General features: G+C 42.7%; 1 protein-coding gene across 3 annotated transcripts; it reads right to left on the reverse strand.

Annotated features, from left to right (window-relative positions):
• Positions 1-2,704: 2,704 nt before the first annotated feature.
• On the reverse strand, positions 2,705-27,436 carry RPRD1B (regulation of nuclear pre-mRNA domain containing 1B). Of its 3 annotated transcripts, none has more exons than XM_021547292.3 (7): positions 27,176-27,436; positions 25,667-25,796; positions 24,492-24,625; positions 18,465-18,571; positions 16,519-16,645; positions 15,291-15,466; positions 2,705-5,153 (listed from the first exon to the last, which is right to left on the reverse strand). In XM_021547292.3, exons 1-7 carry the CDS (start codon positions 27,324-27,326, stop codon positions 5,004-5,006), a joined length of 975 nt encoding a protein of 324 aa, XP_021402967.1. In that variant the 5' UTR covers positions 27,327-27,436; the 3' UTR covers positions 2,705-5,003. The 3 variants fall into 3 exon arrangements, with proteins under 3 accessions (XP_021402967.1, XP_021402966.1, XP_021402968.1); XM_021547291.3 differs by having other exon boundaries at positions 18,465-18,577; positions 27,176-27,435; XM_021547293.2 differs by lacking the exon at positions 2,705-5,153 and adding an exon at positions 6,354-6,552 and having other exon boundaries at positions 18,465-18,577; positions 27,176-27,435.
• Between the last annotated feature and the right edge of the window lie 163 nt (positions 27,437-27,599).

Consider the following 27,599-nt stretch of genomic DNA (forward strand, 5'->3'; position numbering starts at 1 on the left):
TATTCCTGAAGGTCACTCCCATCCATCTGAGCCTCGGCAGAGCAAGGCTGCTCCGATGAGAAGGGAACAGACTCCAAATGCTGCAGTTATGGTTTAGCAGCAGGGGTTGGCTCTCAGGGCTGGGTTTTCCTCCATTATCCAGAGCTGAGGTTGACTTCCCTGCACCCAATCCTGGCCATTGACGTAGTACCACACTGCATCTGTCTGCCTGTGCCCATCCTGGATCACTGGCACAGTTCTGGGCTGCATCCATCAGACTCTTTGGCACTCTCACCGTGCAAGAAATAAATTATAAATCAAATATTTCCAGTATCCATCACATGGATACTGTAATTCAGTGCTAGTCCAAGTGCCAAAGCCAGGCAGGAGCGTTCTTGGGGAGGAGAGGTTCTGCATATATCTCAGCTTGCTGGAGATGCTGACTTGCCAAGAATTGATTGTAAACTCATTTTAGACTTGATGACCTTTAACTTACCTTCATTGATGGATCAAAACTAGAACAAACTCCCATAAATCAGAGCTTTCACAAGAACAAATCTGTGGGATTTCCAAATGGTACTCCCTCTCCAAAGGTCTCCCTCCTCCTCCCCAAACATAGAACACATTTTTACTCTCCTTGGTGCAATGAGACAACTGAGGCACCAAGCAAGAGACAATAAAACCCCAATGCAGGAGGTCCCTCATGGGAAACCATTCCCTCTTTCACAGCCACGGAAGGTGCAGGAGACACTATGCAGAGATGCCTTTTCCAGCATGGCCATCCCATGGACAACTCCAACAGCCTCTCTGTGCCTGCCTGATCCCTGATGCAGCTTCCCAGGGGAGCACCCCTGTCCATGCCCCATGAGGTCCCTGTCCTGCCCCTCACGGTGGGCTGTGCTGACACACAAACCAGCAAGGACTGGTCAGCTGGGCACTGGCAGCAGAGGGATGTGCTGCCAGCTCCTCGTCCCTTCCCAGAACAAGACAAGCCTTGTCTTTTCCCAGAAAGACAAAACAAGATTTGCCTCTTCCCAGAAAGAAGTGACAAGATCCTAAATCTGTGAATGATTTACTACTATTAGTTGTCACACAGATTTACTCTGTCAGCAGCAGTGCAATGCTTGGCCACCATGCCCCAGCCAAGCTGCAAAGCATCACAACCTTGTGCCAAGGGAAAACACTGGGACATGGATTTGCAAGCCCTGTCCAGAATCCAGCCTTGATGGGCTGTAGAACATCCATCCCTCAGGCTGCTCTGCACCCAGGGGACACCAAAGTGTTTGTTTTCCTTAAACATCCCTCTCCAATGCTGGCTGGTCCTGGGATTCCCTGGATTTTGCCTCAAAATCCATACATAACCAGCATGGCCATGATTCCATCTGCTCCAGCACACATGAACGCCTGTGAGGCCCCTGGCCTTTATTTAACTTCTTCCTAAATGTCATCACATGAAGCCATTACTGAAAATAAAAATAAAGAACAATTTTTCTACCTACTGTTGCCTTCCAACAGGTGAGAAAGAGGCAAAGGATGCCTGTGGTGCATCCCTAAAGCCAGTGACATTACTGGCAAATATGTGATTCGGCCTCACTCCAACAGACTGGCGCCAAGTCTGCTGTGCAATTTCATCCAAGTGTTTTACCAGGTCAATTTTTTTTTCAGAGCATTAGGGACAGCTTATACTTTTTCTAACTAATCCTAGAGATAAATATACATAAAGTTTGGAACTGACCAGGGAATGTATCAAAACTTGGCCTAAAAAAACCAAAGCTCACAGCAACCTGCCCTGGGTCAAAACTCTGGCAGCACAACTACCCACCCATCCCCCACAGGATGCCTCCACCACTCCAAAGCTCTGGAAGCCCTTCCTCATCACCATCACAACCTGGGATCTCACAGTTAACCTGTTTGTTAGCCAGGAGTCAGCTCCTCACCTTGTACAGGTGCATAAGCTGCCACTCCTTGGTTACACAGTAGGGAATGCACACCAGTGCACTGAGGTACTGAACTTTTTTGCAAAGGCAGCTGCCTAACAGTCAAGTATTTTTGGAGAAGTTTGTTCCAGCTCTTAAAAAAAAAAAAAAAACAACAAAAACCTGATTTACAAAGGCAAGGAAGGACAGCCAGTACCTTGTCACATTTATGTCTTTGGAAACCCCACCTTAGTTCCTGCAACACCACACAAAGGTGGTTTTCACTAGGAGGACCCACACCAGCTCCCTCCTGCTCCCACAACACGGCCCAGCCTCTGCCAGGTTTTGTGAAAGCACTGCTAAATATAGGCCCTGTAAGGGAAGATTTTTAAATCAGTATAAAACATAATCTGCTTTGCAGATCCTCTCCAGGGCATATGAAACAATCACTGTTTGCCCACAGAGGCTGTTGCAGACTGGTTAATTGAAGAACTCCTAAGCCTCCCCAAAACCTCCACAATTAACTCCCAGGGCAACGTGAAGACCCCCAAAGCTAAGAGGTTTTGATCACTGACCCTCTGGAACAGTAGTTCCTGCAGGGAGGCACCTTCCTCCCATTCCAGGTTTGGCTTTTATTTGTATTTTTCCCAGAGTAACAACTGACACACCCTACAGAAATTCCCCATTTCCACTCTGCAGGGAAAACTGACTCAAGGATCAAGTCACTGCCTGGGCTTCAGAAAGGTAAAAAACCCAAACAAAACCCACAGGGTGCCAGAGTACTGCAGAAAGAAGTAAGGACACTACTATTCAATGACACCCTCTTTATTCAAAAATAGATATCTATGAGACATTTCAGAATATACTGCTGTCAAATGGCAGCCTATATGTCTAAATTAATTCCTAAGTCAATTAATATACAGTTTTAAGCTTTTGTTAAAAAAGACACACCGTGGGTAAATCTGTTTAACCTTCAGAAAATGTCACCCAGTTCACCAGATGCCCTTTGCCCAAAAAGTAAAACAAATAAAATTAAAAACTACAAGACTTCATTTAAATTAAGCAAAATAAAACACACTCATATATTTGAAAAAAAATCAAAACATTTCAATTAAAAAATAAAAAAACCAGACAGACAACTCTCTCACAGATCTGCCCAAAACACAAACGTGAGATGCCAACACATTTGTCTACATCAGTTTTTGACAGCTTTTGTCCTATAATGGATACACATTCAATCAATGTTCAAAATAACTTGGTTTAACAGCCTCGGGGTAACTGTGAGCTGAATCAGGATGGAAAAAGAGTCTTTTGGTTTGGGTTCTTGAAGTTTGGTGTTGGGTTTTTTGTTTGTTTGTTTTTCATTTTTGGCAAAAGCAGAGAGAATGTACAGTGCTTAAGCTAAAGTATGGACCATAAAAGGCTGCACACAGTCAAAGTGACTCAGGGAACACATAGTTCTGCCATGGAAAAACTCCTGTAAACTAAAGAGAAAAATCATCTGTAGGCTGGGCAGTGAGGGGTGCAAGGAGCATTAAAAAAGGACAAAAGGAAGTGTCAGTAGGAAAAGGACATGAGCTTCTGAACAACTGAATGATCAAAAGATGCTGTGGTGGTGTTTGCTGTAACTGAATGCTGACCAGGCTACTGAACAGCCTGAAAAATAAATTAATGTGGAGCAGAACAAGCTTTGTATTTCTACATTTTCTTCTCCTGGCTTTGACACCAGCTCATGACCACAGGGAGGCACAGAGAGAGCATCTCGGCTTACTTCATCCTCTGTCTTACAAAACCTGTGTTGCCAGATCAAGTGTCTCCAGAAACAGAACCTGTTTTATAGTGAGAGGTGCTAAATTTAAACAGAATTGTATCCAGATTGGAATGGTTCAGTGATCAGAGTCCAGCTTGTCACACCTAACACACAAACTGAAATGTAACTACACCCCTGGCAGCTAAAACACTAGCCAGCAACATAATGGAATTAAGAGCTTTTTAAATTTCCTTTTTTTGTTTTTTACACTTTTCCTGATTATAAAAATCAATTCACAATCTGTGACACAAAATTAAGTACAACCTTCTAATATCTACATGCATGGACAGGGTACATGTGCATACAGGATATATGCATATATATGGGTCTATTTTCTATATAAATAAATATTTATACCACATTTAACTTCTGCGCATCAGACAACTTCACTAAAGCTACAGAGAGAGTTTATATCATTGGATTTTCAGCAGACCTAACAGTGCCTGTCACAGGGACACCAGCAGCTGTCACACACCATTCCAGCCTCTCAGGTCATTAAATCAAAGCTTCCATCACCATCTGATTTCATATAATGAAGAGGAAAAATGTGGTATAAATCTAAGGTAGCTAGAACAAAACTTACTTCCACTCCCACTTAGGTAACATCCAGTTCTGCTTTGCTCAGCACAGTGTAACTTATGAGTCTACCTCTAACTCACAAAGAAAAGCTGTTTATTTTTATTGCCTGTGACTTCAATTTACATCCATGCCAAATGGGAACTACCTTCACATCAGGCCACAGCATTATGAGGAACTGCAGGTTTAGGAAAAAATCTTTCCCTGTATCATTGCTGAGCAGATGTTTCCCCTGATGTGGCACAGGACTTGCATGCACACACATCACCACGAGCCATTCCACTGCTCCCAGAGATGGGGCTCAAAAACCCAACTAAAACAGATGAGACTTATTTAGAAATAATACAATATTTGTACAGAGGGAAGATGTTGCATAGTCAACCTTCCTCTGGGAGCTTCCCAGGTATGTGTGCACATGATTTGTGATCTTTGTGGGGGTAACAAGTGCTAAGGGCAAACAGCAACTAAAGAGTACAGGAAAAGATGAGAGAAGTTTGCCTAAACAGACCACCCCACTCCCTTTAGAGCTCACAAAATTCACTCCTCTTCCTCCCCTCACGTGAGCCAGTGTACACAGAGAGGGTGAGTACGAGCAGCCAAGAGGTTCAAAGCAGGGTCTGCAAATTCCTTCCTACTGCAGATCTTGGAAGACTGGACTTCCAGCCAACACCAGTCTTCTTACTTCTGCTGGTAATAATGAAAACTGGGGCACATGGTCTGTTCTAGTCTGTTGAAAACAGGTCCCCAGCAGATGGCAGAGGTGCCAGACCTCCTGTGACATTGGGCAGCAGTGACAGGTCTGGAAGGCTCTGGATGTGAGATTTCAGCTCCTTGCGCACTTGGGTTACCCGAGCAAGCTTCTGTTTGTATTCCTGAGGGAAAGAGACAAGAGAACAAAGATTAAGCACAGGTTAATTAACAGTGCCATTAGTTAAGCCAGGAGTCTCTTCCAGGTGAGGACTCACAGAAGGTGGCCAGGCCCTGGTGCTCTGAGCAACTGCTGGCATGACTGCAGACCCTGCCATCTGCCCCAAATTCACAGCCTGCCCACAGGCTCTGGCATCCCTAAACTAATAACCCTGTCCTGCCTTACTAATTTTACATGTAAAATGTCCCCAAACCAGCACACACTAGGGCCTGATAGAGCATTTGAGAGAAGTGTCAGTGCAGAGTTGCTTTATCCTCGTGTTTGCCCCCAAATACTGACTCCCAGCTGCTGCCAGAATGTTCCTGACACCCCTCCACTGCCAGAAGCCACAGGCTGAGGCACACCACAAGTATTATATGCTGCCAAAGTGCTCATTGCTTTCGAATTTGATCAATTCTGAACACTTAATTAATCCAACTTCACCCCTTCAAGCTATTAAATCCAACCCAAGTTCTGGTTGTCACACAGGGCCTCCTTTATGAGCTCACATTACAACCCCAGCAGCTGTGCTGTGAGACCAGCATGGCCGGGACACCATGGAAGTGTGCAGGACCACTGAATGTAAACCAGGGAAAGGCACATCCACACTGGATACAGACGTGAACATCTTCAGGATTTTATTACAGAGGGAAAAAAGAGCAAGCTAAAAATCTCCAAAGAGGAAACTTCCAAGTGGTTTTTCCACAAATGAGGTCTGGATTGAGTAGTAAAAGTGCAGTAAGGAATCCCTATCCATGTGCAGAAATTCCCCCAGGTCTCAGAGACACCAGTGACTGTTCATAATGAGGATAGAGAGGAGTTTGGACTCTGAAAATGGAAGAAAGAACAAACTGTACCTTGGTCAGTTCTGGTGAGAAGCGACTTAATGAGCAGCCCAGCACACATCCAAGTTATCCAATACAGAAGACAAATTAAAGAGTGTTTATGCAATTTTCAAAATTTTGTGATTCTATACATTCATGTAACAGCCAGAGAAGACAGCAATTGAAGGAATAAAAATTCCAGTAGCACATAATTTTTTTTGAATGTGCCAGTCTTTACTCAACTACATGTGGCCTACTCTTCATGGTACCTCCAGAATGCAGGAAACAATGAGCTTAAGAAAAAAAAAAAAAAAAACATACAGAAAACAGACTGCCACACAGCCAGCTAGAATATCAATTTACTTTTCATTTCTTAATTACTTGGCAAAGAGAACAGAAGTTTATATCTCTGAAGATCAAATGAAACATGTTTAATCAAAACATCTTTCTGAAGAGTTTACAACTTTAATCCAGGCTTTCTAACCTTCTCAGTGATGGAAATTCTCTTCACCTTCTCCAAACATCAAAGCACAGCAGTTCCTGTAGGGTTACAAGCAAGGAGTTTACACTCTCTGTGTTTCATTATTTTGAATTAGAACAGTGAGAGCAGCCGTCAAGCGCAACAACTCCCGATACCCCTGCAATGGCTGTGTAAATGCATCCCATAAATTTCCTGCCAGCACCAAGCAGGAATGTCTTTTAACAGCCTATTTCAAACTTAAATCCTTTATGAGGTTCAGTTAATATAACCAAACACTTCTGTTAACATACACAGGATATACAGTGAAATAATCAAGTCCAAACAAAGCCCTCCCAGCTCCATGAACTGCAGGGTGCTGTTCTCAAAACTGCTGTTCTCAGTAACAAAAAAAAAAACATCTCAAGGTGCACACATTAATTTTGTGAGGATTTGTCTTGTTTTAATGAAAGACAGAGAATCAGGACCAAAAAAAGAATGCACCCACACCCCTAATCACACTTTTTGTATCTGCACACCTTTCCACGAATTTTTAAAGAGAGAAACAAGTCAAGCAACTCATGAGATTAAGACAGAGAACAAAAAAAAAAAAAAAAAAAAAACCCAAACCAAAAAAAAAAACAGATTCTTTGGCATTAATAGAGAGCAACAGCAGATAAAGAGGGATGCCATGGAGGCACAGCATTCCAACACTTGGGATTCTTCTCCAAAAGAATGTGGAAGCCAGCCCTGGGGAGATAGGGAGAGAGTGCCCAGCTCAGGACTGGCACACCCCCAGTGCTGGAGATGGAGACAGCAGCACACCAGATCCTGCACACACAGCAGAGACAGCAGGAACATCTACTGAGCTCCAAATGACAGAGAGAAGGTGGAAGAGGCTGGACTTGGAGATCCACAGAAGACCATCTTAAAAATATTTTAAAATCCATAATTCACAACATTGTCAGGAAGTGATGGATATCAAGCCAGGAAAGAATGAGCAGCACTTCCTCCTCAAGAATGCCAAACTGTCAAGAGTGAGTATCAGCAGGTGTTTCTTTCTTCTGTAGAAATTCCCACTAAAGACAGGAACAAAAAAAAAAGAAAGGCAAGGCAGCCGGCAAGTCCTCCAGGACTGATAAATTGGCAGTGAAGATGAAAAGAAGTTGCAAATTCCAGGCATAAGCCAAGAAAATACCTAAAATATGGCTTGAATTGCCAAGATCCACACAAAACAATTATGAGTTTATGGATCCAGTTACAGATCCACATAAAACAATTATGTAAAACCAGGTACAACCTCCACAGAAAGACTAATGTCCTGCCATTTTCAGGGCAAAACTGAAGGCTGACCAGGATCCATCACTTCTCATGGACACTCAGGACTGGAATGTGATGGCTTTTGAGCTGAAGATGATTTGCGTGACCATTAGAGTTATATTAGATGCAAATAACATTCCTTCCCCAAAAGAGCTACTTAGGGGAGGGAGAATCTTGCCAATGCCTTGCCTGACAGCCCAGTTCTCATAAAACACACTGACAAATTAAGAACCACCAAGATGTGTCCAAACCACACTGCTGCTGGCAAACACACAGACTTAGGAACAATTCTTCTGCATATGAACAGCACCAACCTGCTTCCAGATTCACAGTTAACAGCTTCAAGTGTTTAGGAAAAAATTGCTCTTAGCATGTCCTTACTTTCAGGGATACTCTACATTGAGGGCTACATGGAACAGTGAGTTATCAGAAACATCCTCCCAATTTGAAGAGTGACTTTTGTATGCATATGATGACAAAAAATAAACATCAAGTCACCTTGAGAACCATCATCCTTTCAATTCTAAGTAATTCCACTTTACTAATAAGTAAATGCAAGCATTATCTAGTCAACACCAAAGGCTTAAATCCTACTTGCTAAAAACCAAACTGAAAAAGTAAGACAGAAAAAATTCTTACAAGGAAGAGGCAGCAATAGCCCCCAAACCAAAACTGGCTCAAAAAATCATCACTGTATTCAGGAATGGAAACAAAGGGAGTGATCCAGAAACCAGTATTTCCTAGAATAGCTGAACACTTACTGGACAGATTGGATACACACCACAGAGCATGGTAGAAAACTGTCTGCTCTATGCTTAACCCTCTCCATCCCTGTGGGCCTGAGATGCTGTGCTGACTCCTGGCAGAACTGTCCACTAGTGGAGAGAGCATGAGCCAGAGCTGGGACAGGGAATGCTGGCTGCTCCCCTCAAGAGCACAGAGCAGCCGAGTCACTGAACCCCTTTCCAGCTTGAGGGCTTCGCTTTTTCCACAAGTTCTGGCCATATTCTGCAACACAAGACTGTGGAAGCAGGTTTTATGGGAAAACATGTTTTTCATGTAGCCCATGATATGCCTGGAAACTTCACCTTGCAGATTTTTCCACAAGGTCCTTCCATTCCACGAAACTGAACAACACAAAGCCCAGTTAAAAAGCTGCTGCTTTCCGAGGCCTTTGCTTGTACTGTGTGTTGAGCTAATTGTCTCACTGCTCAGTAGGTTTATATTAAGATTAATAGTATTTGGATGCTATTTGCTTTTTTTAGACAAAATAATGAGACCTCTGCTGTAAGCAGGAGTTTCAGGATGATAGAGGAAAAAACTGGCACTGTGCCACACGGATGCTTTTGCTAATCAACATTTCCTTTCCAGTACGTGGCGTTCTACATCCTCAGTGGCCAAGAGAATTAGATACTCAGTCCTTGAAACAAATGCAAAATTGGAATTAACCACCACTGAATGAAGCTGACAGAGTGTTTCATTCCAAAGCAGCCGTGATCAAATGTTATAGAACTGACTGTAATCAACATGACAGGGAATTCATCCTGAGCACTGCTGCGTGGCCTGGTTCACCTTGTCACGTTCCACAGAACAGATTTCAGTTTATTTTGGCTCAGAGTGTACACTGGACACATCCTCTCCTGTGCAGGGTCAAGCAGGAACATGCTGTAAGTCATCACAGCAATTGCATCTACTGAAAAAACATCTAGCTAAGCAGGAAGAGCAGTTTTTATACGATGCAGCTTGAGCCAGCTGTGGGAAAGCAGAAGACCACAAGCCAGGGGAACAATGCATCAGAGGCTCAGCAGGAATTTGGAGAGTATGTAGTGAAGTGAGAGGTCTGACAGCCATGTGATTATATGTTCAGGTAAAACCTCTCTTTAAAAACATTAAATATACCACAGTACTGCAGCAGGCTGATTAGGTATTCCTTATCTTCTGCTCCTTGTCACTTAACCTATGTAAAGTACTTTTAAAACAAAGCCACTAGAAAAAGAACAGAAAGGAAAGCTTCTGCCATTCCACAAGCTCATTGCATCAGAACCTTCCTCAAAAGCAAAGTGAAACCAAATGCTAGGGTGAAACCAGGTTTCTTCATTTTGCAGCAGCATTAAACCAGCAAACCTGAGGTTTTATCTGAAAGATGTAGTCCAGGAATCAGAGCTTGAATGATGTATTTCCTTACGGAGTCTTCAGTTCATTTTCAACCTTAAACTTGTTCAGTCTTGCTCTTTTGAATTTTACAAGGCTTCTTTCTTCTGTGGCATCATTTATCACACTTCAGCAGAGATGGTGTTTCTGCTTGTGGCAGAATTACGTGCTCTCAAACCATAACTCGTTTCCTTGCTCTCCTCTTTGTTTCGGACAACAGAAGAGGCAGCAGTAGAGGCCTGCACAAAGCATTTCTCCAGCTGCTGAGAATGCCTCAACCTCTGCAATGTTCAAAAGCTCTCAGAAAAAGCCCAGGCTGCTGCCACTGTATGATGGACACAAATCATCATTGCATTTACCAAATACCCTTCCAGAAATAAACATTGAGGGGAGTACATTTGATGTTAACCATAAAAATGAACATCCAGGGCACAAGCCAACAGCTACATTCACCTCTCCAAGCATCTTAATGCTTTCTAACTAAGTGAGAGAGTGGTCATACACTCGTTCACTTTAACGAAATGCATAAAAGCATTGTATGTTAATATTGTGTTATTTTTATTTGCTTTTACTGTTTAGTATTATTCTATTTGCAGCACTACTGTAACTGTATCTATAAGCACCTACGAAGTGAAAGAACTGTATTTTTCCACTGTAGCTGTTGCCTCGAGCCATACATGGCCCAACAAACCCACACTGCCTGCAGTTGTCAGCTCACATCCCTACAGAGCAGCCTGTGCTCTAGCCCCACGCAGAGAGGCACCAGTGGCTCACAGCTGGCAGGACTGGTGCACAGCCCAGTATTTCTTGTCACCAAGAAATGTTTGGTCCTACAGACCCAGGTCTGACACTGTCTGGGTGCTCCAAGCTCAGGATCTCCCTGCCAGGGTCGCAGAGCTGACCCCACTCTACTGCTGGTTCCCACAGCTGCTCCTGCTACTTCACTCATGTCAAATACTGACAATTTTGTTTCACAGCAGGAACCCTAAAATTTAATCTCCTATTTCACTGTCTAAACCACTGAAATGAATAGACCACACAACCCAAGAATCCCTGTCTGAGGGAAGCAGCAGCCACAAAGCCGTGCCAAGAGTGACACACTACAGAGACCCAGGCAGCGGAAGCAGCACAGCAATAAATTGCCTATTAACCCACTGAACTAAATTGTATTTCAAGAAAATGTGTAGTGCTGGTCAGTCCAGAAAACCTCAAGTGAGAATGCACTTCATCCCTCAGAGATGCATTATCAAAGAGGGTTTGCAAATTTGTGTGGGCACGGCATTAACACCTTATTAAAGGTGCCTTGAAGCCATGAATATTAAAACTCACAAACATCTAAAAACCCCCAGAGCTCTCAGCAGGACAATTCTTCAGCTGCAGCCAAGAGTCAGAATATTTCCCCTAAACTGGATCTTAAATACAGTGTGTTCTTTATATTTATAGCTGCAGACATGTAAACACACACTTAAACTTGAGTATATACATCACTCCATCCACACTGCCTGTGTTACTTTGTTCCTCATGTCACCTTTCACCAACACAGATACAGAAGGTATGTGGAAGAATTGCCCTCACTGACTGCATATCAAAACAAAATTCTGAATGCATACTCTTCTATTTTCTCTGCCTTTTCTCCCCATCAGATTAAAACAACCCTCCCTCCACCCACTCCAGGTTTCCTACCGTCAGTACTTATTTCAGGTACCCATTACGTTTGTACACAATTTGCCATTTCCTTGGTTCTTCCAGTTTCATCTGTTTATCTGACTTCATTTTACAGCTGCCTGGTTCGCCTGGTTCACCAACATAGGATGTTCTCCCCATTACATTTCCATTTTACACAAACTAATTTCATGGATTCTTTTTCTCCTTATCTGCCATGCATTCCAGAAGAGCGCTCTGACTTCAAAAGACAATCCTCCTTGAAGTTCTGCAGGCTCAGGTGCTGGAGGACAAAAAAATCTCCCCAGCTGATTGTGCTCAGTAATTGTAATGGTGCAGCAATGCCCAAAAATAACACAAATCAGGAAACTGCCATTGGAACTTCAATACTACTGTGAGATACAAGAACACATCTCATTCTTATAGAAACAAAAGTTCCTGGTTTTACACGTGTCTGAAAGTGGATTTTATTTCCTGTCATCTGCTACTGTGAATGCCCAGGCCACCTCTGATCTATCCCTGGCATGAAGATCAAACTGCAGCTGCAGTGTTGAGCCTACAATTGCTGAGCAAGATGAAGCACCATTTTAAAAGAAATTCAGTGTTCAGCTGTTGAATGACAGTATCCCCATACCTTTCAGGAAGTTAACATGAGGAATACTTACCTTTGAAAATATATGCCTTGTTATAGGCTCTTTAGTATCAGCTTGGGGCCAGCTGATTTTAGTGACTGATAGATTTTCTTTAATTCTATCTTCTTAAGTGCTCTTAGACTACAGTCAAAATACCACAATACTAATCCCAGGATAAAGGAATCATAATTATTACACTTTGATTTTGCCACTGCTACCCTAAAATCAGAGTTTGTCCATATGTTATGATCTTCAGGCTCTGTTGCAGCTTTCTCCCTTCAAATCACCAGTGCTTCCTTGCCCCTTGCTGTTTCAATCCTTACTCATGCCAGCTGTGTCCATGCTGATGTGCAATTCCTTTCCAAAGCCATGTTCCTCAGCAGTGTCTTCCTTAACAGCCTTACTGCAACTCATGGATGACAAGAGCTGTGTCACAGAGGTTTGACATGCAGAGTATTCTGAGCATTAGCCCACAAGACACTGAGTTTATGCATGCTTTGACAATTTGCTGTTTCATGAGGGACAGCATTAACAGGATTAGTAAACAACTGCAGCTCTTTAAACCACAAAAGCTGCTTTTCAAGAAGACACAGATTAGCTACTTTCATTGCTATCACAGTGAAAGACTTTGTGAGTAAATGAAATACAAAAAAACATCCAGAGTAATTTCCAAATTAGGTATTTCCGTCTCTTAAAATACAGCCCTGACTTTTATTTCTGTCAGAAGCCCCTCTCCCTAACCAACAGCCTTAGCTGGATGAGGGTGGTGAAGTAAACAATCCATCTTCCATCCAAACACACCCTCTCAACCTAAATCAGGAAACTTAGAGGAAACTTCCTCAGCACAAGAGGAAAAACTCAAAGTACCAAAGATTCTGGAAAAGATATGTCAAGAGAGCAAAGCCTACAATGAACAGATATGTAAAATTAGATTGTTTTAAGTTATTTTCTCATTCCAGACCTTGCCTAAGTAAATGTTTTGGTTTTTAATACATTTTTAATTGTTACAAGTTTCAGATCCGTCTAGTAAAATACTTATTAGCACTACAAAGAAAAATACAGGCTTATCAATACTGTGAGAACATCAAAGACTCAAACAAAACTGATAAGCAGATCTGGCCTGCCTTATCTGTAACCAGCATCTTCCACTGTTTATTAACCCTCTACAAGGGCAGAACAATGGAACGCTGTAATCAGGCAACATCCCTCACTGAGGTTTGAGAGCTGACATGAATATAAATCGTGCCTCATTGGCACTGTTGAAGTGGCATTTCCTGCAACTCCGTTTAGACTGCTACAGCACTGAGGCCACCTTGTCTGGCAGAATGACAAAGATGCCAACCTAAACAGATACAATAAGATCCTAATATTTAAATAGGATCATTCTTTATTTTCTAATGTAGTGAAGAACTGCGTTTATGCCTAATAGTGTGCAAGCAGCCTGTCCCATTGCCATCAGCAGGATTACTATAATTAACAAAGCAACTCAACCAGCAAAACACTTAATTTTCAGGGTTACACTTCTGCCTCTGCCAGAGTTACAATTTTCAAGTAACACTATTTACCAAAAGGATATTTTCCAAACAAAAAACCTCCATGATTGTCACAACACTTCAGCTAATGCATTAGAAATTTTAATTTCATGTTGTCATTATGGATTTCTCAGTTTCACAGTCTCAAACTGACTCAAAATTATGAATTGTTCTGGGCCTTTTAAAATATTGTTGCGCAGAATTTTGCTACCTATTTACCGCAAATGGCAGTATGTTTATAATTTATGTATTTTTTTACATACATAGGTGTCCTTCTTTAAGCAAGAAAGAACTCCAAAACCTGACCCAAGACTTCCACAGAAAATAAATCAGTTGCCAAACATTTGGTTTCATGGCATCATCTGTATCCATGTCTAAAAGTGTTTTTTTTTCTGACTCAGTCATAAGACTGATGCTATGCTTGAAGAAATTCAGTCACAAGGCACTGAGAAACTCCAACATAAACACAGGCAAAGAAAACACTGAATATGAATTTTATCTGGGAACAATGTTGCCGAGCTGTCAGAGGAGGAGATTTGCCATGAGAGTAAACAGAGACTGCAATTGCTGCAGCTCAGTCTCCTTCCAGGAGATTTTGTCCTCCACGTCCCCTCCCATCCCACCCCGCAGCAGCTGCTCATCACCAGCACCGCGGTGCAGAGAAGCCCTTAATGTGCCGCCAAGGGGCAGTTTAGCAGATGGCAGAGTGACATACAACCACAGCCATTAATTAAACTCCTCGCTAGTCCCACGACGTGCTGCGAAAGAACTTCCATGGAGAAGGCACATTTCAGATAAACAGTTGTAAACAGCTGGCTGCACAGCCGAGCAGGGGGGCTCAGCTCAGCCCCAGGCTGTTTTAGGGTCTTGCCCTCCCTGTTCAAAGGAACTGTACAGGAAACACAAGTCATTGTCTTTCACTACCAGCCCCATTTACACTTCGACACAGAAGCTGTGGGAAGTGGCTGTTAAAGGATGCAGAGGATGCAGAGCAGAAGATCTGGCTTAAACTGCTTCCCCTAAACAAGCAGGGGCTGAGAAAGCAGATGAAGGACACCTAACCATCAAGAAAATAACAAAGAACCCAAGCAGTATAAAAAAACCTCAGCTAATTATGGCAAAGGGAGGTTAATTTTTTTGAAAAAATTTAATTTTTTGAAATTCTGTCATAACAAATTAAGGTATGTGTTAGGCAAGTCTATTTTTCTTTAACAAGTATAGAGCTCCGGGCTTTCTAGGTGCATTGAAACACCTAGACTGAACATCAGAACAGCTTTGCACCCTCCAGATACGATGATTTCTTACCCATTGTATTCCAAGTGTAAAGACAACTAGAACCTAGATAACCTAGAACTAAAAGTAAAGGTAACACCTGGAATCATGCAAAGGTAACACCTGGAATCACGCAAAGGTAACACCTGGAATCACGTCCCTCGGGAGAAATCGAGATTAGGCTAGATCAGGAGTCCAGGGTGAGTGCTTGGTGAGCCACTTGTTCTGCCAGCCCCAGTAACAGGCACTCACCTCCAGCTTCTTCTCCTTCTCCGTGAGAACATCCTTCTGGTTCTGGGTGTACTCGATGAGCATCCGTGCCAGCTGGCGCCGGTCCTCCAGCTCGGCCGCCAGCCGCCCGTTGTACTCGGCCAGCAGCAGACACGCCTCGTCCACCGTCTTCGAGAGCCGCTCCGCAGCCTCTTTGTCTGCGTGCAAAAGCGTCGGGTGATTTAGAGGACAAAGTTTAAAACTTCCAATTGTTGACAGAAGGGCTGCAAATTCATGAGCCGCAAGCACAGTAACATCTTGTTCGTAAATATACTTCTGGCTTGACAGGAAAATAAGGGCTGTTATCACAGGGATATACAGGAAATAGGACATACACCCTTTGTGGGCTGTATTTTAGACACTGACTGCATTTAATCTTTGCAGAGATGTCACTGAAAGCGGAGAGGTATATCTATGAATAGTAAGCCTCTATGAAGAGGTTAATTAAAATGTTAGAACTACCTTCAGGTAAACAAATCAGATGGTTTCTACATTTAAACACAGTGTGTACTTGTTAATTCCTCTTATATATGAATCATTTCAAATGTATTGACACAAATCTCACACAGTCCAGTTGGACACTGTAAGAATATATTATGAATGGCCAAATAAGTGATAATTCATAATGAGTTCTAAATTAAAACTACCTCCAGGAAGAAGAGTCAAATCAGTTCAACCTCTAAATGCTTCTATTAAAATTACTTTTCAAATGCAATTGCAGAAGTTAATTTAAACAATGACTGACAGATTAACAGGGGTAGCAATTTGCCTTTTCCATAGCAATCAAGGAGTATGTGTGTACTCAGCAGTCTGGTAGAACTCAAAAATATATCAATCAAGGAGTATGTGTGTACTCAGCACAGTCTGATAAAACCTCAGGATATCTTAACAGCTGAGGTGTTTAAGAGCAAACGCATCCACTTGAGAGGTCTGGCCCAATTTCCTTTATATTCTTGCAAAATGCTGATGATGCTCTCAAAGCACAAAAGCTTCAGTCCAAGCCAAAAAAATGGAAGCAGCTATGTAAGTTTAATCTTCAGTGTTACTTCACAGGATTGCTATCTGTTAATTACCCCAGAACTACAAAGCAAGGACACAAAAGCAGGAATTCACTCCACCATACATTGTGATTATTAAAAAAAAAAAAACCCACACTTTGATTTCTAAGTTATTCTTTGGACCCATGTTCATTCATCTTCCAGTCTCATACCTGTAATTTTCTCCAGCAATGAAACATCTTGAACTTCCTGAGGCAGGGAAGCAATTTTTTGCCGCACTGTTGCATCTCCTGATGCTGCATTTTCCAGGTCTTGTAGGGCTTTGATCAAATCCTCGGTCTACAAGTGAGCCAACAGTAAAACCAGGTAACTTTAACCACATCCACTTCCCAGGGACGTGCTCACTGCAGAGGAGCTCACCCACCTCTCAAAGGCACCATTTGGGGAATATTTTCTTCAATTTCTAAACCTAACACAAGGAGCATTCATGGAGTTCACACTATTCCAGTGTTTAGCTCCTCCTGTATAATTACAGCAGGGTCATCCTTTTCAAGACTCTGCAGTGGAAACTTCTTAGTCCAATTAAGAAAAGTGATCATTTAAGACACAGCTGAGAAGGACATGACCACACCAGTCTGAGAGAATCACCAGCCTTGTGTGCTGCCTCAAATTGGGACTGAATCTTCCACCCAAGCATCCCTGACAGTCTCTTTGCCCCCATGGAGTGTACAGGCACCTTTTTGTTCTGTTCTAAAGCTGCATTCTGACAGAGCAAAAACACCCAACACCAAATTTCCATCAGTCCAAATAAAATTATACTAAGTTTCCATCATGACATGGTTTAGAATTCTTTAACTTGCTACTGACTATAAACTCCAATGATGATAAAAGCTTCTCCTATAAATTAAACTTTGTGATCTCCTGATTTTGCAAAGCCATGGCTGTCCTCACCCAGCTCCCTGCAAGCACAAAACTTTTTGCAACTGAACTGGGCTCCTCGGTGTGCCCTCAGCTCATCTCACAGCTGGCCTTAGTGCACTGAGGAAAGATGTGTCAGTTTGAATTAATTCACTCAAAGTGCACCCAAACTTTAAAAGGACACGTATGAGGAGAGCTCTAGGAGGACCATCCATGACATGCTGTAATTCCTCCTTGCTCAAAAAAATTTAAGCAGCGAAACTCCCTGAACATGAAGAACAAAGTGTTGCTTTTTTGTTTTAAAAATTCTCAAGTAGGGGAGGTTTTTGAAACAGAACACTAGTACCATAAACACAAGCACTGATTTTTAAACTACAGTTCAACAGTTTGAAAGCTAATGAAAACACTAACAAATTTTAAATAAATATTTTCTTAATCTGAAAAACAAAGAGGTCCATTACCTAATATTTACTACTCCCTTGCAAACTGCAAATGATTTCCAACAGTGACAATGTTTATAATCAAGAGAAACCATAAGCTGCAAGGCATCTGGAGGTAAAAAAAACAACAAAATTTTCACTATTTCCTTGACAACTGCAATTTATTTTTATTTTTCAATGTTTACAGTTTACCAGATGGATGGCGTAATTTTTTATCCCCTTCAAATAGGCTCTGGGTTAACATATGTTCATTCTGTAGCCTCAAATGGCCGCAATGATTTTCTATTTTGTTCCAAATATTTCCACACCAGTAACGTGGAGCCTCTAAAGTCTTCAATGCTGGTTTCCCTATCAGCTCCATACAAATATAACAAATTTTATGCTTTTAAATAACTTACGGAAAGATATGGCCTACAAAAGAAAATTGTCTATTAACTGTTCACAGATTTAGATTTTAGAGGCTACACATTGATTTTAAAAATAATTTAAAATATGCCCTGTTCTTCTAGCAGTCCTTTGAGATTCTTTCCTGGCAGCACTACTCAGACCTTGGGTTAGACGACCTGGAATTGCTCAGAAGTGACACATTATTGCAGTAGGAAAAAGGAATCTGTTGCATTTCACTCGGACCTCTCAACCCCAAACTGCAGCCAGCCACTAAACCCATTTCACTTGTTGTCAGCTCCACCTTGTGGCTGTGACACAGGGGAGGTGGCCGTGACACGGGGAGGTGGCCGTGACACGGGGAGGTGGCCGTATGGCTTCTAGAGCTCCTCCCAGGCTCAACCCATTGCACATACCAGCAGTGGCCCAGCACTGGGGTCTTGGGGTGAGTAACTCCCAGGGTAATCATCATCTTCCTCCTCTTGGATTTGCTGGAAAGTTCGCTTTAAGGATTTCTTCTCCTCTGCAACTGAAGACATAGAAATAACTCATTTGGATGCCAGATCTGCCCACCTTAACTATCTCTACTTCAAAGAATTACACCAGATGGATGCTCTGATGATTAAGCCCTCTAGGGGATGACCACAGCTGGACTTTAATGTTGGCATCGCATTCCAAACACTCAAATGCAAAACAGTAATAAAAGATTGATTTCCCTCCCGCCATGTATCTCTGTACATGCCAGCCTGAGGATACACAAGCAGTGTGCATTTCATACGTGTTTTTGCCTCTCACAATGAAAGTAGGAAAGACAAATAAATGTGCTATTTGTCAATAAATGACAGAATTCAACCCAGAGATGCTCTGGCTAACACTGAGTGCACAGGTGAGGATTTCATTTCATTAGAAATGAAGCACTGATGTGAAGGTACACAAGGACAGAGGAATTTCAAGTTCTCTTTCTGCATCAGCTATATGCTCTCTGTGGTCCCACAATCAACACAGTAATTGCTGGTTATTCAACCTTCCACTCTTTCATCAAAATAAGGGCTTCAGGACAGTTCTGTGAAATTACAACTCCAAGATGTGACAGCAGTAAGACCAATGGCCAAAGCATGAACTGATCTCCAAGCAGGTAACTTGCAACACTTCAGAAATGGGGATGTCATAAAGCAAGACAGCATTGGTTAAATGAACCTCAGCATGGCAAACATTAGCCTGAAAAGGAAGAGACAGTTTATTTAAATGAGTCAGAAGTCTTAATGAAGCCTTTGATCCAGCCACAGAACCTTCAAAAGAAGGTAGATAATTTTTCAGACTTGCCACCAAAGATAACAAGATATGGGGTAATTTATAAGAAATCTTTGGACAGTCTTAACATCTATTCAATGGAATTAAGTCTTGCCAAGATAATGTGCATATACTTTGATTCACAGGAAAATCCAAGATCACTCAATTTAAAACAAAACCAGATTGTCCCATTCTAATGGGGAACCAAACAGAAAGGTCTGTCCTTAAATGCAGAGTTTTGCCTGCCTTATCAGGAGGGACATATGAAAAAATTTCTTCTAATGAAGAGAAATCAGAGGACATATCCTCTATTATATCCTGCTCACTGCAGAAAGAGCTGAACAACCTTCCCAAAGCAGACATAAACATGTCTGTCAGAGGACAGACTCACTCAATGAAGGCAAAGCAGCACTCAAAGTTACCCTAAACCAAAATAATTGTTAATGTTTCATAGAACAAAGGCTAGAAAAAGGACAGCAAATTATTGCATGTATCCAACTGATGTATGAGTGTTTGACAATCTGACTGACAAGCCAGCGAGGCACCAGATCAACAAGGAAAATAGCTGCTGCCCACTGAGGTCTGCAAGAAACATGAGTTGGGTTGAACAGGAGATGAGCAGATGAGAAAGTGGGCAAAGAGAGCATTTAAAATTACCCAGCCCAACACAAGAGGTCATCAGTATTTAGCACTTGTATGTACTTATCATAAAATAATTAACCAACAGAGGATAAACATGAGCCAAGAACACAAGAATGCATGACCACACAAGTGAAATTAAATTGAGACCTGGGATTCAAATTGCTGAAGAGTTCTTCCTGCTGTGTTACCAACTGGTCTACCACAAGACACAGCATTACACTTGCTCACCACTCTGACACAGAGGATTCAGAATTCATTGAATATTCTATCTGAACAAGGCCACGTGAGTATGACTGCAACTACTCTGAAATCAGTGATGCTGAGCACCTGCAAACCTAAGCAAAAGTCACTGGAGAATTCTAGAAACACTACTGCAATTTCATCAAAATAGAAAAAAAACTCTACACTTATTTGCAAACCTAAGAGTATATGGAGCAAAAGGACCTCTGAAAGAGAACAGAAGCATGGGTAACTTACAAAATCTGCCAGCCAGAAGTAATTTAACCATCACAGTCTACACTAGCAGAAAAGCATGTCAAATCCAGCCAGAGAAGGGGAAAACAAGCACTGAGAACATCCAGAATTGATCAGAATGTAATACATCTCCAAAACAATCAAGATATCCTTGTAGAATACAAACAGCTTCTTCCATGAAAATCAAGAGCCCACCTTGACATGGACACAAAGAAGCCAGAGAAACCCCAATGAAGTCAGCTCTTCTGCTCTGCTGTGCTCTTCACAGAAACTGATCTACTCCCAAAACGCCTACAAAGGGAAAAGCATTCGCCATTTCTCCAAAACAACAGACAACTGCTCTCCTAACACCTGTGCAGTGACATTCCAGGATGTTGTTACCTTGCTGTTGCAGAGTCCCCAGACATGGACAAAAGCATTTCTGCATCAACTTTTATGCTAAAATCCATCTCAGCTGGCTTGAGGAAGGTTACAGTGTCCAAGGCCTTGCTGACAACTATGAGCTTTTCCTGTCAGGTGGACACCTGAGGGATCTTCCCAGCTCAGGTGCTCACTTTTTTGTTCTCAGCTCTTGATACCTGTTCAGAGGTAAACAAGCTTCTCATGAGCCAGCATCCCCTCCAACCATTCCAAACCCTTCACTGGGGGTAGATTACTTGTGGTTGCTGAAGCTCTCATCACAATATATATTTTCTGGCAGCCTCTCCTAGGATGAGCACAATTGGAGCTGAGCTGCTCTGAAACCATACCTAGCACCTGTGTCCAGGTGCTTTTATTTCAGCTACACTCAGAAGCCTCCCTGCCTGCCCTCTTCTCCATATTTTAATACAGGTCTGACTTTCTGTGCCAGAATTTGCAACATAAACACAATGAAAGCAGTCAGGGAGCAGCTCAGTTCTGTGTTAAGAGTGACACACTCCTACATCACAGCACATTCAAGGACCTTCTTCAACTGCTTGTTACAAAGACAACAAAAAGAAAACACATCAGCTATATCGGCTGTATTGCCTGAAGGGTTTCACATCAAACCTTTAAGACCTAGTTTTTCCAGTCTTTGAGAAAAATGGGTGGTTTTTCTCTTCCCTATTGCTTGTGAAAAGAAACATTCTAATAAAAATGAGATTAATGAGAAAGCAAATGCAAGCTTAATGAATACATTTAGAGATAAAACAATGTATCAATATTCAAAAGCTCATTTCCATGCATATGCATATCTCCTTAAGGAACCTGAAAGACTAAAATCTGGTAGTCAGCTGCACCACTGAGCAGTCAAACCAGGGAATACAATGCTTAGAAAGGGCTGGTTGTCTTACCCCTCTGTCTCTCTGAAGGGAAATCAGCTCTGCTCCACAGCAGAAACTCAGCATGTGCAGACAACTGAATTGTTGTGCATTACCCAAGGCCTTGCTACTCACAAAACAAGAAACAACCTGTAACGCTGAAACAGTGAGTGATGAGCATTAAAGACTTATTTTCTCACTGATACAGGATTCCATTGCACTTTGGCAAGTCACACAACTCTAAGTGGTGCTCTCAAGACAAGCAGAGTCATCCTTCTCAGAGAGAAGCACCCACCAGACCAGGAATTTAAGACACTGTAGTATGAAAAATAACAGAGAACTACCTGCACTGACCTGTTGCCATACCTCGGTCTGAAGAAAAGAATAGTTATCACAGCACCAGGTGTTACCAACAGCACCAGATGCCCTTAAGGAGCTCTAACATTTTAATAGCACAGCTTGCACCAATCTAGAGACATTAACATTATCTGCTTCTCAGCTATGTCTACCTTGGGAGTCCATAAACCCAGAAAACCAGAATGGCTTTGGAGGAACACTGGACTATGGTTTTCCACATTTATGACAATTGTTCTATCTGTAAACCAGGACACCTTAATCTCCATCTTGCTTATGCTCACCTGTTTGAAAATGGACTACAGTAACCAAGAAAAAGCCTTCTGCAACTCACCAGAAACTCAAACACCAATTTATCTCAGAAATCCATAAAGCCCTCAGGTGAAACTAGCTCTTACCATCAAGAAGCTAATTTAAACACACACCAGTCAAAGCAAGGAAAAAACCCACAGGATAACTCTGCTGAATTTTTCAAATTTCTTTTTGACCATGAATTGACAAGGCAGTAACATTCATGAAAAGGCCTGAACTTTCCTTCAATAAAAGATACATTAGTATCTCTAATTACCCAGGCAAAAACCAAGATTGTTGCCAAGTGAAGCTGTGCACACAGCAGTTCTTGAAGGGTTTGTATTCCTCCACTCTGCCTCCCACAGACAAAGGTCTGTTACTCTTAGCAAGTTTGATTTTGTACAAATGTTTTTAAGTTCAGAAGACAAAAGTAGCAATAGTGGTTGATACCATCAGCCAAAGGGAAAGGACACTGAGTGACAGCTGGTTGCCAAATGAGCAGGAAATAACACATGGGATCAATTATCAATGTCTATAGATTCAAAGTTAAACATTTGTGACACCCAGGTATACCAAATTAAAGTGTCAAATCCTCAGTTAATCAGGTTAGGGTTATCAGGAGTGTAAATTCTGGCCTTTGATAACACACAGGTGTTATCACTGCATTCACTGCACCCAGATAAGAGGGACCCCAACATGAGCCAGTTCATGCAGAGATTGTTCACGTTCACCCCTCAGAGCACAGACTTCTTCTGTTTCCATACAGATGGGATAACCCTTTGGTCAGGGCACCCCTTTGGATCACAACATTTGGGGAAAAAACTGCCAAAGTCATCTTCCAAAAGGTATACCTCAATCAGGGGCAGGTGGAAGGGCACTGGTGTGAGCTGCTAAAGCACCCATTCAGCAGCTCATACAGCAAGAGATGTCTTCACATACAGATCCCATTTATGCTCACATCTTTATATTAATTCTGCATTAAATGCTGACTCAATCAGACCTTGTTTTCACCACCTAAGAATGGCCTAAGAGACTTTTACTACTGACCAAACCAACTCTCTCACACCATCAAAACTCTGTGGGCAATAAAAAAAAACAAGACCAGAGCAGCAATGTCATTCCAGCTCATTTGAAGACACTGACACTTCACAGAATCATAGAATGGCTTAACAGAAGGGACCTTAAAGGCCACGTCATTCCAACTCCCCTGCTATGGGCAGGAACGCCTGCCACAAGACCAGCTTGCTCAGGGGCCCATCCAACCTGGATTCGAACACTTCCAGGAGTGAAGCATCCACTTCCTTCACCTTTAAGGTGGACAAATATTCCTTTAACCAGAACACTCTTGATTTTTAATGACCCTCACCTTCCATAGTTGAGGCATCCCACTGCTCCCCTCTTTCCATTGGGGCACTACCAGTGAACCACCTCCAAGTGCTACGAAGAGGCAAGATGTGCCAAAGCAGTAAATCAAAGCACAGCTAACACAAGCTCATGCTCAGTTTCTCACAGGTCTCATGCAGTAATAAGGTTATACCTGTGATGTTCTAATGATATTAAAATATGCAAAGTTAGAGTTTACTCCAAATGACATCAGCTGGTGTAAGAAATAAAGAGACCAGACAAGCTTCTGGGGCATATATTCCCGACTTCAATTATTCAAAACTCCTTGCTGCATCATAACAAAATACAGTAACTATGGAAAAAAATAATTAATATGAGAATGAAAGCACTAACAGCATTGAATCAGACACTCTTAACAATTCAGCTGAGCAGTCTCAGAGATGCAGAGTGGAACACTTAACTCGAGGTAGACACAAGAGTTCCCTGCATGACTGACTTGCTTTCACCCCAAAAGGCAGCCCTGGAGCACTGTATCTGCACAAGCAGCACCAGACATCATGCCCGGTTAAGCTCACTGCCAGCCCCAAGACAGCACACCTGCAAACCAGTACTGAGGGTTTAATGAAAATCAGACTTCTCAACACAGTCCTGAAGAATCTCCACAAGCAGCTCTGGCAATAACTCAACTCCAAGCTCAACTCCTCACATAATTCCAGTGAAACATCACCAATTTAAGAACAAAACACATAACAAGCAATATGCATTTACCTTTTGTTTGGGGGCTGTTGGAGTCTTCCATAGACAGTTTGAGCTGCTGGATGAACTCGCTGCCATACACACTCCTCTCCTGCCAGATGTTCAGCAATCGTTCCAAGGGTTTCTTGCAACCCTCGTCTGCTTCTCTGTTCAAAGATTGGGAAATCATTACAGTTCAGCTGATCAACACTCCTTATGTTTTCAGAGAGCATCTTCCAAACTGGCAACTGCACCCATTGCAATATGTGAACATTTGGAGAGGATCTTGCTCATATTGTCCGAGACAAACTGTACAAAACACACTTGTGGCAAATTTTCCCCTTTATTTGACCTAAAGATTGCCTGGAAGTCTTTCACTATTCCCACCTCAAAGTAAGGGCAGAAAAGTTGTGAAAGAAGAAACTAGCTAGCATTCAGAATTAGCAATAAGAGTTTATAAAAAACCCAGAAGCTGACAAGTTTACAACTCTGAGTATTAACTTTAAACAGCTGCTTCAGCCAATAACATACCAATTAAAAGCAGGTTAATTGGATCATTAGGCACTTAAATGCACTCAGAGTGTCAGACAGCCCTCCAGAAAAGACAAATACCCAGAGCATTAATGTTGTTTAGCTGAGGTAACAGGACTCATAATGTCATTTAGAAACAATATTAACTAAACAATAGTGCATTTCAGTAAGGTGATGGCTGCATCACTTCTTCCCTTTTAACTTTGAAATTCTTCCTTCCTCCAGCAAAGATATTACTGATGAGGTAGTACACAAAGAAACTGCTCAGCCCAGGAGGCTGGTGAGAACCCAGTGACCCAAAACATCAGCTCTTTTAAAGTCTTTTGACAATGGGGCAGAACAATTTATTATGTGGCTTTAATAAACACACCCAACTGCTCAATTCCACTGTCCATAAACAGATCTGACAGATCTTTAGGTAACAATGAAATAAAGTACATAGGAGCTGCTCCTAGAGAACAAACATGTGAAGCTGTGAAAGACTGGTCCATACACAAAGTTACCCATTTACACTAAACAGTCCCCAACCACAAAGCAGTCAGGATCCAAATTCTACTACAGAGAGGGTACAAGCACCCCCTAGACTTAAAAAGACAACAAAATCCAAATTAATTAAGCTTTGAATAACAAGAATGCAAATCCTTAGGGAGGAAAGCTGAGGAAGTACAGCAACATACCTGGCAACATGAGAAAACGCATCCACGAGAACAGATTCAAATTCCCTGGTAAATTCAGGGCCTTTCCTCTTACTGTTCTGGATGACATCGTTTGCTAAATATAGGAAAGTAAGTTTCCTACTCGACTTTGCTGAGAAAGGAAAAAAAAGAAAATAAAAAAGGAAAAAACAAAATGAGAGTTTGCATTTAGTTCTCATTTCTTTCACCTGGAATCATTAACAGGGCTTTCCAAGTTGTTTATAGCGTTGCAGTCTAAAACCAAAGTTCAAAACATTTCCATGCTACTAAAGGAAATCAGGGGCTTTCAAGTCAAATAGTTCTCAATGTCCTCACTTCTTCTCTTTTCTAATTAACTCATAAAAAAATCATGAGTTTAATACTTTTTGTGCAATGACACCCCAACTCTGAAAAACCAATAAATTTTAAACACAATTTTAAAAAGCTGTTCTAACCCATCAGCAATAAACCATAAATAATATCAATACAAATTAATAAACCAATTGGTTTGTTTTTATTAATTAACTTTAGGAAAAATACTTGAATAAAACAGCAGAACTCAGAATGAATGAAACTGTAGGAGAAAGCTATCGTGGAGACTCAAAAATTTTCCAAACAATGTTCCTAACATCAAATTTCTTCAATATACCCTAAATTTTCCTATTTTGACACACTATATCAACATGGCCAGAATTAGGGAAAATTAGAAATAGGGAAATTCACTGTTCCCCCAAGCAAAACAACCACGAGCACACAGAAGGCAGAAAACAAAGGTGCTGATTTTCACAACAGGGCAAAGGCAGATCTTCCAAAAACTCATCCATAAACTACAAATGGCAAAAACCAGCAATCACCTAGAAGATACCCCAGCTGCTGCAAGGGGCTCACAGTGCTGGTGCCCGCAGGGGAATGGTGACACTGGCTGCAGCTGGGGACAGGGCAGCATCCACACAGAACCCCAGAATGGTCTGGGTTGGAAAGGACCTTAAAATCCACTTCGTTCCTGCCCCGGCAGGAACACCTTCCACTAGGCACTGGCAGTCTCCCTTGACTTCAGGATGAAGCCATCTGGGAAATTACCTTTTGCTAATCTGCAAGAAAAACACGCACAAAATGTTTCTGGCTGATAGCACCAGCGAGTTTTACAGACTTCCTACTTTTTCTATGCTTATCTCTTCTCACTAGTTCTATAGTGGGTGAGCTGTATGAATCCAAACCCAAAATTTAAAAACGGAGCCAAACAGCCAGAGCACGTCCAAGTTTGCCTGAGCACAGTCAGGGGAACGTAATTCGCACATCTCTTGTTTTACACCCGAGGAGCTGAGCATCCCGTGCCTCTCAGCCCCCGCTTGGCTGTGCCTTCCCAAAGCCGCCGCCGGTATCGCCGGAGCGCTCCGCTCACACGCAGAGTTTAGTAAACACTCCCGGCACACCGACCTCTCCGCGGCCGGCCCCGGTACCTCGGGGCAGGGGCTGTCAGGGCGGCCCCCGCCGCGCAAACCCCCCGCGCACCTTTGCGGAGCTCCCGGTGCCACACGGCGACGATGGGCCCCGCGTGCTTGCGGTGGTGGATGAGCCACAGCGAGAGCGTCTGCACGCTCTGCTGGGAGTTGCTCAGCTCCGACAGCTTCTTCTCCAGCGCCGACTCCGAGAAGGAGGACATGGGGCCGGGGCTGCTCCGCCCGCGGGGGGGGCGCGGCGCGGCCTCACCGACAACAACCCGCCGGGGCCGCCGCCACAAGATGGCCGCCCGCGCCCTGACCCCGCCGCGGGGCGAGGGGCGGCATCGTACGGAGCGCCGGAGGGAGCCGGGCCGCGCGGCGGGCGGGCTCGGCGCATGCGCGACCATGCTCGGCGCCTGCGCGCTGCGAGCACTCGCGATTTATCTGACAGCGCCCGCCCGGGCCCGCGGGAGCTTTGTGGCGCTGCCAGCCCC

Source organism: Lonchura striata, chromosome 17 (genome assembly GCF_046129695.1).
Source record: "Lonchura striata isolate bLonStr1 chromosome 17, bLonStr1.mat, whole genome shotgun sequence".
Classification (NCBI taxonomy): domain Eukaryota; kingdom Metazoa; phylum Chordata; class Aves; order Passeriformes; family Estrildidae; genus Lonchura; species Lonchura striata.